Raw genomic sequence first — 13,780 nt, forward strand, 5'->3', positions numbered from 1 at the left:
TTAGTACGCTTGATGGGACTCCTGCTGTGGATAAAAAAGTACGATAAAATAATAATATAGGAATACTGCATTATCCTAACTCTAGTAAAAATTATACGATTATTTTTTATCGTAGTATGTAAATAATAATCAGGATATTATTAAAATATTATTTCATATTCTGTCTGTGCATGGGTATAGTTCATGCTCCATATATTAATTCAATCCTAACAACTGATTACTGTTTAAATGCTTAAATAAAATGATCGAGTAGTGCAACGATATATTAATTGAATATTTAAAATAATTCTCGATTGAGGTACAAGTTTGGAAGAGTTTAAACAAATTGAAGTAACTTAATTTTCCGACTATTGAGTATCCAATGAAGAATCAATTAATTAATCTCCATCGAAAGTTCAATGATTTTTATACGATTCGTTCTTCAAATATCAAGTATATTACATACTTGTTTTCCAATTGAATTATTACATTTTTATCGGATAATCGGCTGATAACAATATAAATAAGTTATTACTCGACACTTTGCGCCAATAATGTCCAATCGATACACTAAATTAATGGAAGAATTAATGGCCCGTGCAGAAGGAAAAATGTGCAAACGTTGCCATTCATCGCCACCCTCTTGCAGCCGGTTGACCGCGTTAATTCCAGCGCGTGCCAATCGTGTCTCGACAACCGATCCCTCGACTATTTTCACCATCAGTCCGATCTCACTATAAGGAACAACCGTCAGTATGTGAAACGCGTGCCGCGAGGAACGAACCAACCGTAAAGCTTGGAACTTTAGAGATCGTGTTTTCAAACGAGTCGTTTACAGGGTGAAATTTTCAAAGCATTAATAACAGTTAAAAAGAAAGAGTTTAATAATTCAAAGAAATAATTCCTTTCCGATTTTTGTCACTACAATTATGTTATATGTTTCTTCTTTTACGTTGAAGTAAATTGATTCATGGAAAAAGAGAAATGTGAATGTGACGTGACTCGTAGTTCTATGTGAAAAAGAATGCAGTTGTGTTTCGATTAATTAAAGTAAGATTTAGTTAAAGTAGTAATTAATTATTATTTAATTAATCAATTAAAGTAGTATTAGATATAGTAGAAGGATCCTAATTTCGAAAAATTAAACGTGGACTTTCGTTTTGTGGTTATCGAAGGACGGATTGTAATTGAGAAAAATGCTATTGAAGAATTGGTGATTCTGATTTGAGGTAAATGCCAAAGACTTATAAATATTGTCGCTCAATATTGTCAATCAATATTTGTTATGTTGAGAATCGTAATTTACGTAATCATTTTCTTTAGATTATTTGTAAATAGTAGTATATTCATCAACAACATAAAAAAATATTTTTATCAAGGAAAATAGTTACTTTTCAATACATACAATTTTTAATTTATATTTATATAACAATTTTTCATTTGAGAGACGTAAAACATTTCTTAAATCTAAATAATTTTTAACCATTTATTTGTATAAACGAATAGGAAACAATTTATTTAAATATTGTTTGATCTAAATGTACGTTGTAGATGCTGGAAATAATTTTTATGTCTCATTTTTTCACAATTTACCTTTTCTAAACTAAATTTCTTACCTCCTCGCCAAAATGATAGCCCAGATGTTATTTTTAATTTCTCAACGACGCATGTAAAGTTTTTCGTCTGTAACGTATAATATCAAAACATTATGAGCTTAGAATATGCGGCTTACTGGAAATAAGTCACAATGTCGTAGATGTTTGTATACAATAAAGAAAAACTGTTCCATACTAAGGTCGAAATGATAGCACACTTTGTTAATATGTTTAGAAATTGCTCAGTACTCCATGATCTATCAACGAGTAAAGATTATATAAATTTGTAAGTATGAGACGCGGAAAAAATTAAACGAGTCTGAAAAAAGCAAATTCTTGAACTAAAACAGTAACAGTTATTAGTAGCAAAAATATTGAAAATAATAAGAAGAAGTCGTAAAGTGATACACAATTTCTTTAAAAATGTTGAAGATTATGGCAAAAAGAAAAGTACTCGTCGGTCGTCATCGTTATCCGATCGTGATAAGCGAGCAACTTTGGATGTAGCTTTCAACTCGCAGTTAACAACGAAACAAATAATGGAAAAATCTAGTGTTAGTGCCAGTGTTTCAAGTGTTCGTCGAGTTCTACTATCCTGAAAAAATATTAAGAGGCTAAATTTGAAAAAGAAATCTTCGTTAACAACGAAACACAAAGTAGAATGTTTACGCTTTGCAAAAAAAAGAGTGCATTGGAAAAAGAAATGGAGAAGGGTACTATTTTCAGACGAAAAAAGATTCAACTTGGATGGTCCTGATGGGTTCCAATATTATTTTCATGATATAAGAAAAGAGACAATATCAGCAATTCGACGACAAATGGAAGCAGGCAGCGTGATCGTTTGGAACGGCATCCGTTATTTCGGTAAGACAAGTATCAAGTTCATCAATAAAAGAATGAATAGTATCCGATACATAAATTTAATCAAAGAACAAATAAATAATCATGCAAAACGCATTTCTGGACCTGATTACATCTTTCAACAAGATAATGCATCTGTATACACATCAAGATTGGTCCAATCATATTTTAATGAAAATAATATATCTATTTTGCCGTGGTCTGCACGCTTCCTGGACCTTAATATTATTGAAAATTGCTTGGAAGAACTTATTCACGGCGTATACGTGAATGGAAAGCAGTATTAACACGTACAGGAATTAAAAAATGCAATTGTACGCGAATGGGATACGTTAAGTCAAAATTATATCCAGAAACTATATAAATCGATACCAAATCGTATAATAGAAGTAATAGAAAATAAAGGGAGATGTACCCATTATTAAATAAGTATATATGTTTGATAAGTAATTATTGTTAGTTACAATTTATGTTGATTATTATTTTCTTACTGCACATGTGCTATCATTTCGTTCTTAAAATAAAACAATTTTTTTTGTTACACACTAAATCTCATAATATTTTTAATTATTTTCAACGAACCGCATATTCTGACCTCATAATGTTTTGATATTATACGTTACAGACGAAAAACTTTACACGCCTCGAGAAATTAAAGATAGAGCACCTGGGCTGTCTTTTTGGCGAGGAGTGTATGTGTTGAGTGTTCAGAGTTTTGCTGCTATTCCAAGCGGAAGTACTGCAAAGTAAAGAAAGATTGTGGTTTAAATCATATATGAAATTTCAATCATGAGGTGTAAGTAATACTAAAGAAGATGAATCTAGAACGGATAGCAGTGCAAAATTAAAGAAATTAACTTTACCAGCATATATTCATCAAGTAGAAGAGAGAAATTCATATCGCTATTATCTACCCTCGTGACGTTAAAGTCTTTTTTTTTATAAAAAAAACTTCTCTAAATTTATGAATATCATTCCCTTTTTAGCTATTTACGTATTATCTTTTTACGTAATGTTCGTACGTAGTATTGATTTTTAAAAAAAGATTCACATTTATTTTATACAACTAAAACATTCTTGTTTTCCTTTAACACGAACAGTCGAGACATTTAAATGATTCACTTTGTAATTTTACATTATTTTTTATTTTTTTGCATTATTTTTCTGTTACACAATAATGTAGTCATCGTGTCATGTTCGTACATCGGCGATGGCAACAGAAAAGAAATAAATTGGAACATCAAATTTTACTATGACGTTTGTTGTTCTACTTTTCCATTATATATTTATAGCCATCTATATACGAAAAAAATTCTTGTAAAACAAAAATTTTATAGAAAGGAAGAATATCCGAAATTTCGTATCGATCATATTATATTAAATAAATAGGATCTTACAAATGTCTTAAATTCTATACAAATTTGATTTCGAAATTATTATTTTCTGTCAGACAATATGCTAATTTTAGCAGACTATTAAGCCTACGCAATCTACGCAGACTCCTAAGGAAGCAATTTTAGTAGATTAGATAGAACACGTGAAATGTCTACTCGTAGGTAGTAATTTTTCCACCTCTGCATAATATAGTATGTCCATTCACAATTTTTACCTTCACATTGTATATGATGAAGATCAAATTGAATGCTTTGTTTCATTAGCATAGAAATAACAGTGTTTATTATAGCTAATGGGAAAATTGAAAAGTTCCTATATTTTATAATTTAAATATTCATTCTTTATATTAAATTTAGATCTGACCGATTATAAGCATATCTTTAAATTTCACATATAATTCCCCCCCCCCCAAAAAAAGAAAAAAGTAAACGGAGAGAATGAATAATAAATAGATAGCGGACTTTTATGCATCTATGGAGAATTCGTAGATGCTAAGACGCATAGAATGTACATAATATACAGAAATATATAAAATATTCAATATAACACTCGTTATAATATTTAGTAGGTGAAACAAATCTGTACCTAGGTTCTAGCTTTTAGATGTGTTGATGAGAATATGAATTTGCATACGGATTTTCTGTCTAATAATAAAGTATGCGAAGCTTTACTATCGAAATAAAAAATAATAGAATGTGGAATATGCAAATCGGAAGAATTCCGTTGCTATGAAAGAGAAATCGTTTGAAAGATGCAGAATAAGGATCCGAGAATTCTCACGACACGACGCGACGGCCGGCATAGCTCGAGGAGTAGTATCATTTCGCTCGATTGTACTTGAACGATGCTTGTACTTAACAATGATCTCCAAAGAGAGATTAATTAATTATGATTCCTTGGCGGCAGTGGTGCTCGAGTGAAAGAGGCAAGGGTTCGGAGAGCGGAATACGAAACAGCCGAAAAAAGGCAGCGGCGGAGGAAGCGAGAGAGTTAAGTGAAAGAAGTGGCAGATAAGGAGACCTCGTGTATTCCTCGTGTAAAAGGGGAGTAATACGTCGACCAAGTTGGTCAGTCGACGAATGTTCGTTGTGCCAGCTAGACTACAAGACTCAACAAGTGTTCTTGTCTCGAAGAATTGCCGGAAAATTGCAGTAAATTATAATTGTACAGGGTTCTTTTCATGGACAAAGTGTGCCTTAGAATTTCATAAAATAGTATTGATGCTATATATGGCAAATAGTTTTCTTTTTCGTTAATTCTAAACGACAGTTGTTTTTAGTTAGATATTTTTGTGAACAATTAACGAAAATGATATAAATAGTCGAGTTGCGATTGGTTGAGCAAATGAAGGTTATAGAATTAGGATAACATGTTATCGCGTACGTTGAAGCTGTTTTAGTAGTGAAGGATGGAATAGTGAAATAAAGTGTGCTACTGAACAACAGGCATTTGAACTGAATGCGACCCTTTGTGAAGCGTTATCGATAGTGATTTGATATAAAAAGAGAAGGAAGAAGTGAGAAATTCAAACTACATAGATGGCTGAAAATATTCTAAAATAGCTATCTTTGAGCGATTATCTTTTCAATTACGATTGGATTTGCTTAATCAAGCTAGAATCGTGAAAGCGATGATGCCGAACGAAGGAATCGACAGGTCGCTATTACGATATTAATTCATTTAAAAATACTTAATTCTGAATTTGTAAGACTATTAGAATAAATTAAAAATTAAGAACGATCCAAGATTTTCAATACGTTCACCGACTGCTTTTCAAGATTACGAAAGCGTTTCTCAAGACCAAGAAGAAAGTGATTATCGACGAATACGAACGTATCGTATCAGAGGAAACGCGTCGACAGTATTTCCGAGAAAGCGGCGAAAATCAATTATTTTCAATAAGACAAGGTCGAAGTTCATCGGACTCTGATAGTTCGGAGTAGAAGGCGGCTGTCGCAACAAGTTGAAATCCCGCCTGAGAGACGAAAGGGCTATAAGAGGAAATTCTTTCCTCGAGGTCAACGTCTAAAGGATTCTCTCGTCCCGTTTTTTTGACGTCGCCACAGAGATGGCAAGAAAATCGACGAACGATACGAATAGAACGAGTTAACGAAGCTGCTAACTAACGAGCAAAAAGAAGACGAAACGCGTAGAGAGAATCATATTTGAATGGTTTGCCTCGGATAAGGAACCCTCGTGCGTTTTATCGTTCCAGACACTGTCGAGGGTCGTCGGAGCAACGACTGTATCGTCGAATGCATATGCAAATCGAGAGTGGCACTTGTGTGTCGTTCGAATAATAAGAGATGTTGTGGCTAATCGGATCGTTGGATTTTCAGATTTCGTTTTCCGTTTCCGAATTGTTGGATAAAGGGATCTTGTTCGTGGAAACGTAACGCTAGTATGTTTTGAATAAATGAAACTAATTTGTTTTCTGATACCGTATGGATCTTTTTAATTCGTGTATAAAGATAAGGAAAGGATTGATGTTGTAAGGAAGGAAAGTTTTGGAGTTATCAAAAGTGCTATTCGCTTGAAAATGATTCGACCAAAAATTTGTTGCTATTGATCTTGATTAATAAATGAAGATTTTTTATTAATTATGGATAATAAATTTAATCACAATACGTGGTTGCTTCTGTTTTAGAAGAGGTACTTTTTATGGAGTCAATGGAAACCATTGGAAAATTCTTAACTGGTAAATATTTGTTTTACGTATTTTTATGCAGCGATGCTGAAAATATTGAGTACAACGTAAATGGAATTTCGTACAAAAATTTCGAAGTACATAATTGGATTATGAATTTCAAAGAGAAGAGAATTGAGACCTTGTGATTTTACGTGCAGATACGATGACTAATATTGATACCGACACGTAAGTACGATATATACTTAACTCAAATCTAAAAAATTACTTAGAATTTTATATATACGTATACGTCTTAATATCCGTTCATTTAGAACATATAAATGAAAAATTTACAAATTTTGTATAACGGTCAGAGTACATTGTAAATATCTTGCCATTATTAAGCGTAAGTGTTCTTTAATGACACCATTTTCTTTTTTTAAAGCGTGTTCATTTCGTCTTGCATTTCACTTATTGAAAACATGTCACAACGAAGGAGCATATGAACACGATACAAAATGGATGATTCTCTAACAAACGGCACAATTTTCGATCTCGTATCCGGAGATGAGAGCCTCAAGCATTTTCCACGATCAGTTACTATCGCAGCTGCGATTTGTGCGATAATTTTTAGCATCGTCGGAGTTGCGGGTAAAATCCAGTTTCTTCAACTTTACGCTTGTAATATGTGTAATTATGAATGAGGTTCTTTAAAAATTACCGTATCGTAATTGCGCACACATTAACCTTTGTCACAAATAGAAAAGCTGCAATGAAATTACAAAATTAATTAATCAAATATGGAAGATACAGAAAATTAAGTCATTCATAAGTTTACGAAATACGACTTAGAGTAAAGATTAAATTTGATCATAAGGTTCGTAAAAGTTTGAAAAATTTATTTTAGAGATTCTATTGTTGGAAGAAGTTCCAGAGTTATTTGTTATAGTATACAAAGAAAATAGCCTACAGATGTAAGTTCATAATGGATAAACCCTTAATTGGACGTTTAAATTCTATGGTTAAGTTCTCGTTGACCCATGGGTGGCATTTCTCGGTTTATGACTTATTAACGCCCCTAATTTATGCCAGAGAGTGTCAGGAATTAGACCGATTAATATCTCCTTTTTCAATTGTTCACTTGCTTCTGCACTCTCTTTATGGTGGCAATGTTTCAGTTATAATCACGAGAATTGTTTTGAAAAAATACTTTCAGAAATTCGTTGTTAAATTTTTCTATATACCCTTTTAAACATAATACTATTCACATGTTCGAGAATGACAGAGCGTTGAACTAAAATTCGAATAATTAATCATTAATCTCTGAATGAAATTCTTAAAAATGAATACTTATAGCTTCCACTTTACCCTTTTTACATTTCTTAAATATTTTCTTACATTTCAGGTAATTTAGTAACGGTGATAGCACTGTTAAAATATACAAGGCTGAGACGGCATGCTACGACCGCATTCGTGATAAGTCTTAGTATTTCAGACTTGATTTTCTCTGCCGTAAATTTACCATTAACTGCGAGCAGATATTTAAACGAGGCGTGGGTACTGGGTGAAACCCTATGCAAAATATTTCCGCTCTTCTTTTATGGGAATGTAGCAGTGTCTCTGCTCAGTATGGTGGCGATTACGATCAATCGGTTTGTATAAAATAGCTTTAATCATATTCGTTATAGACTCAGAGCATATTAAGAATTATTCTATTGTTTCTAATACTTTGGCGTATAAGGAGACACCTGATCTCGACAAAGTGTTTGGTTCAGTTTATTTTGAGATATGCTGACGAATTATATTATTGATTTTACAAAGTCAGCATACTTCTATGGAACTTAATCGTTTATTGCTCATCCGAATAGGATCAAATGTACGCATGATAAATCCAATACCAACAGCTGCTCCTGATATTGTATTAAATTATCGGCCTCATTGAATTTGCATCGATATCTTTATCAAAAAATTACAACTGTTCGTTGAAAAAATGTTTTAAAGACGCACAAGTCTGTCTGCTGATATTTTTTGCAAAATAATGTTTCGCATCTACTATAATATAAAATTCATCATATTTCTTCTAAACCATGGAAACGTATCATAGTAGAGAACAAAGTTCTAAATTCGTAAGTAATTATGAAACTAAAGGAACGATACTTTTAAGAATTGAGATGAAAAATGAAATGAAAATCAAAATTTTCACTTACATCACTGTGATTTTTTTAGTCCACCAAATTATGAACAGACATTAACTGCATTAACGTCGATATTCTTTTTTCTATAAATATAAGGGACTTTAGTATATTGTCAAAGTGTTAGAATAAATCCGCCTCTACTAACAATTACAATAGCTCAAATAAATAAGTAATAAATTATTCGAGAAGGAACCCTACATATAAAACTGATTAATCGATAAATTTCAGGTACATACTGATCTCGAGATCAGAGATATACGCTCAATTATACACCACGAAACGGATCATTCTAATGCTGATCGCCATTTGGACGCTGAGTTTCTCCCTACTTTTGCCGCCATTACTCGGTTTTTGGGGGACACTCGGTTTAGAACCATCTACATTTTCCTGTACGATTCTAAAGAAGAATGGTGCGAGTCCAAAGAAATTCTTGTTCGTTCTAGGATTTGTCGTGCCTTGCGTGGTAATAAGCGTATCTTATCTTTGCATTTATTGGCGTGTAAGAAAGAGCAGAAAGAATCTGGAGGCTCATACTGGAGCCTCCAGGAGGAAAACTGGAGGATTTCAACGAAGAGAGGATTCCAGAGTGACCAGATTGATGTTGACCATATTTTTGTGTTTCCTTTTGTGTTTCATGCCATTGATGTTGGTCAACGTGATCGATGACAAAATAAAAGTCCCGGTTTTTCATGTGATAGGTTCTGTACTTGCGTGGGCCTCCTCTGTAATTAATCCTTTCATCTATGCTGGCACTAATAAGCTGTACAGAGAGGCCTATAAGCAAGTTTTGTGTCCAGTTTCTAGCAAACTACCGACCACTGGACCGAAACCGACGCATTCGCATTCGAGTAAAGTATCGTCACCTCAAGCCACTTAAAATAACTTTATATCCCAATCGACGGTTTATTGTTGTTTGAAAGACTTTTTTTATCTACTTGGGTACTAATAAATATCACGACATAGGTATATTGAAAATTATTCGAAATTTGCGTAATAAAAATATTCTAAAGGTATTTTCGTGATATCTAAATTATCCAAAATGTTTAATGATAGAAGCGAAACAAATGGAAGATGTTTAAAAATTTTAGAGTAGATAGTAAGAGTAGTGAAATAAATACTTTGATCAAAGTTGTATATTTTATTAAAAAAAAAGTTTATGTTTTAATCATCTATAGTGAAACTTCTCTCGATTAATTTATAACCTTTTGAGGAATGCGGATAAATAAATCGTTGCGAGGAGCAATGAGTGTACGTAATTATTACAAATAATTCAGCTTAGTTTTAGTTCGTTGGGCATTTATTAGGATAAATTTAAATAATGATTTTTGTAACTTGACTTCATATTGCAAACAATTGAAACTGTACATTAATATTAATATTGCTTCTTTATGCTTATATTAATAACAAAAGTAATATAAAGATTGAAAAACATTATACAAGTATTATACTTGCTAGATTAATTGTTGTGAAACTAATTAGCGTAGTAACGATAAATTATAATTAATTCATTTACAAGATTTCTGTGTACGCGATACTGAGAAGCACATGTACAAAGCATAAAATCTCACACTAATATTCTGTGTAAATATATTATATTTTATTACAGGAAATAAGTTATGATAAATAATAATATTATTTAGAATGAAATACGTTACGTGTCGTATTTTCTAGTTATAACAATTTCTGTAAAGTCTGATTTATGAAATAAAGCAAAAACCAATAAATTTTATACATACATATTAAGTAATATAGAAATTACAATATTATAATACTTTCTCTACTTCTTGTTCGATTTTAACGTTTAATAATAAAACTTTGTATAATTCCAGTTTAACTCATTTTATCTATCGATAATGATTCATTATTTTTAGATAATGTCTACACGAAAAACTAGATATAGCATAGATGTATTATTTAATAAATCTTTTTATCTCACTCTACTATTTTGTGTCATTTCCAACATTACCGATTGAGCGCAGAATGAGATTCGACCATCGACGGAGTACAGAACCTTAAATGTTTAATTCCATTTCTGGTGATTAGTATCAAATAATAAAATGTAATCGTAAACGTTGAATAAAAACGTAATTGTGCTCGCAGTCAATCAGATCGTATCATTTGCTATATAATTTAAAATTGCATCACCTAGTGATGAAAATAAATAATAATATCAAATAATATCGATTGCCCAGATCTCAGCACGTGGAAGTTACTGCGTATGGAGAACCACTTTAAACGCATTTTACCCATATGCCTTTCACGTACGAGAATTTACCCACCTAAGATATAAATTTGTAAATAAATTCTCAATTATAAGCAACCTTTAACATCACACTCTCAGTTCAAAACTCAACAAACGATTCTTATACAGGTTGTATAGAAATGAAATGTAAAAACCATCGTAGTGTAATTCTACACCTCTGGATTGATAGAAATTGGTAAAAATAGTTCGTGCAAAATTGACTTTGAGCATGATTTTCAAGGTCAGCATTTTTTATTGCAATATATTCTATTTATCACGGAAAAGAATGTTAAATTTATAATAACTTTTAAATGGCTTTATTCACAATGTGTTTACACTCTGCAGTCAGAACGTAGATTTATTTGCACGTAGATATTATCGCCCCAGATCCGCCATTGTATATCCCATATCTTCCTTTCCTTTGTCATTTCGCCAAGTTCCTTCCCAAGATTACGTATTACATTCAACGTATGTAACTTGTTTACTTGATCTATAAACAATTTTTCTCCAAAAGAAAAAAAATCCATTGCAATCAAATATCATGATCCAGGAGACCGTATGTGAGGAACAGGTTTGCGTCTTATCCAAACATTTTGTTTAAAAATTATCCTACTGATCGGCTATAGTGAGATGAAGGCGTATACCAGAGTGCATAAAATGGATGAAATGACAACTCTAGCGTAGTATAATTTCACATACTTCAGTTAGAAGGTATGAGCGCAAAAGTAATAAAAATAAATATATTGCACTTGTAATTGATGTAAGTAAAAAGATACAGCCAATAATATAATATCCAATAATTCCTGCCCATACGTTTATGGTGAATCGTTCGTGGTAAGGTAATTAGGTCGTGATAGGTACTGAAGGTATGCTCGGATATATACAACAATAAATATTTATTAACGTTATTTATTATTTAACAATAATTATTTACTAATTATTAATAAATATTAATTCAATGTGTACACTGAACCACAGAATTCGCGGTTACCATTATCGGATTGCGATTCGCGGTTGCCAGTTCGACCACTGGTCGATGTGTTCTGATGCACGATGTGAGTTCAGACGATGATAGCTCAAGAAGCCGAGGAACTTGGATCAAGTAATGACACTATGTAACGACCGTGTAGCGACACTGTATAGCGACACTGTAGCGACTGTAGGGTAACGACGTTCCGTCGCGATAATGTCACGAAGAAAAATTGTGATGGGGTGAATAACGTTATGTAGTAATACAACATAACGTATAACGTTATATAGTATTACGTTATAACGTATAGCGTTATGTAGTATAACGTTATATCGTATAACGTTACATAGTATTACATTATAACGTATAACGTTATGTGGTATAACGACATAACGTATAAAATTATATAGTATTACGTTATATCGTATAACGTTATATAGTATTACGTTATCACGTATATCGTTATGTGGTATTACAATACCACGTCTAACGTTATATAGTATTGCGTTATATCGTATAACGTTATATACTATTAGAACACAACGTACAACGTTATGTAGTAATACGACATAACGTATAACGTTAAATAGTAATACGTTATAACTTATAACGTTATATAATATTACGCTATAACGTATAACATTATATAGTATTACGTTATAACGTATAACTTTATGTAGTATTACTTTATAACGTATAACGTTATGTGGTATTACGACATAACCAATGACGTTTTATAGTATTACGTTATATCGTGTAACGTAATATAGTACTCCGACATAACGTGTAACACTATATAGTAAACCGTTATATCGTGGAACGTTATATAGTATTACGATATAACGTATAACGTTATGTAGTATTACGTTTTAACGTATAAAGTTATGTAGTATTACGATATAACGTATAGCGTTATATAATATTACGTTATAACGTATAACGTTATGTAGTATCACGTCATAACGTGAAACGTTATATAATATTACGATATAACGTATAACGTTATGTAGTATTACGTTATAACGTATAACGTTATATTGTATTACGTTGTAACGTACGACGTTGTATTGTATTACGTTAGAACGCATAACGTTTTATAGTATTACGTTATATCTACTAGCATTATGTAGTATTACGTGATGGCGTAGAACGTCATATAGTATTACGTCATAACATATATCGTTATGTTGTATTATAATACCACGTATTATGTTATAGAGTATTACGTTATATCGAATAGCATTATATAGTATTACGCTATAACGTATAACGTTACATAGTATTGCGTTATAACGTATAACGTTATGTTATATTACGATATAACGTATGACTTTATATTGTATTACGTTACAACGTATAATGTTATGTAGTATTACGTTAGAACGTACAACTTTTTATAGTATTACGATATGACGTATAACGTTATATATTATTAGGATATAACGTATAACGTCATATAGTATTACGTTATAACGTATGATGTTATGTGGTGCTACGATATAACGTGTAACGTTACATAGTTTAACGTTTTAACGTACAACGTTATGTAGTATTATCATATAACCTATAACGTTATGTAGTGTTACGATATAACGTATAACGTCATATAGTATTACGTTAAATCGAAGCTCATTATATAGTATTACGTTACTACGTATAACGTTATGTAGTATTACGTTGTAACGTATGACGTTATATAGTATTACGATATAACATATAACCTTATGTAGTATTGCGTTATAACGTATGATGTTATGTGGTGCTACGATATAACGTGTAACGTTACATAGTTTAACGTTTTAACGTACAACGTTATGTAGTATTATCATATAGCCTATAACGTTATGTAGTGTTACGATATAACGTATAACGTCATATAGTATTACGTTATATCGAATCTCATTATATAGTATT

At 31.7% G+C, this 13,780-nt stretch overlaps 1 protein-coding gene across 9 annotated transcripts; it reads left to right on the plus strand.

The window, feature by feature from the left end:
* The first annotated feature begins 751 nt into the window (after positions 1 to 751).
* Positions 752 to 10,376, plus strand: LOC122574267 (protein trapped in endoderm-1). 9 transcript variants are annotated; one of them, XM_043741686.1, is made up of 6 exons: positions 1,843 to 2,864; positions 3,061 to 3,231; positions 6,478 to 6,705; positions 6,905 to 7,110; positions 7,865 to 8,111; positions 8,883 to 10,376. In XM_043741686.1, exons 4-6 carry the CDS (start codon positions 6,978 to 6,980, stop codon positions 9,529 to 9,531), a joined length of 1,029 nt encoding a protein of 342 aa, XP_043597621.1. In that variant the 5' UTR covers positions 1,843 to 2,864; positions 3,061 to 3,231; positions 6,478 to 6,705; positions 6,905 to 6,977; the 3' UTR covers positions 9,532 to 10,376. The 9 variants fall into 9 exon arrangements, with proteins under 9 accessions (XP_043597654.1, XP_043597615.1, XP_043597644.1 ...); XM_043741728.1 differs by having other exon boundaries at positions 3,061 to 3,229; positions 6,560 to 6,705; XM_043741694.1 differs by having other exon boundaries at positions 1,843 to 2,749.
* Positions 10,377 to 13,780: the final 3,404 nt, after the last annotated feature.

The sequence above is a fragment of the Bombus pyrosoma genome, linkage group LG2 (genome assembly GCF_014825855.1).
Source record: "Bombus pyrosoma isolate SC7728 linkage group LG2, ASM1482585v1, whole genome shotgun sequence".
Lineage (NCBI taxonomy): Eukaryota > Metazoa > Arthropoda > Insecta > Hymenoptera > Apidae > Bombus > Bombus pyrosoma.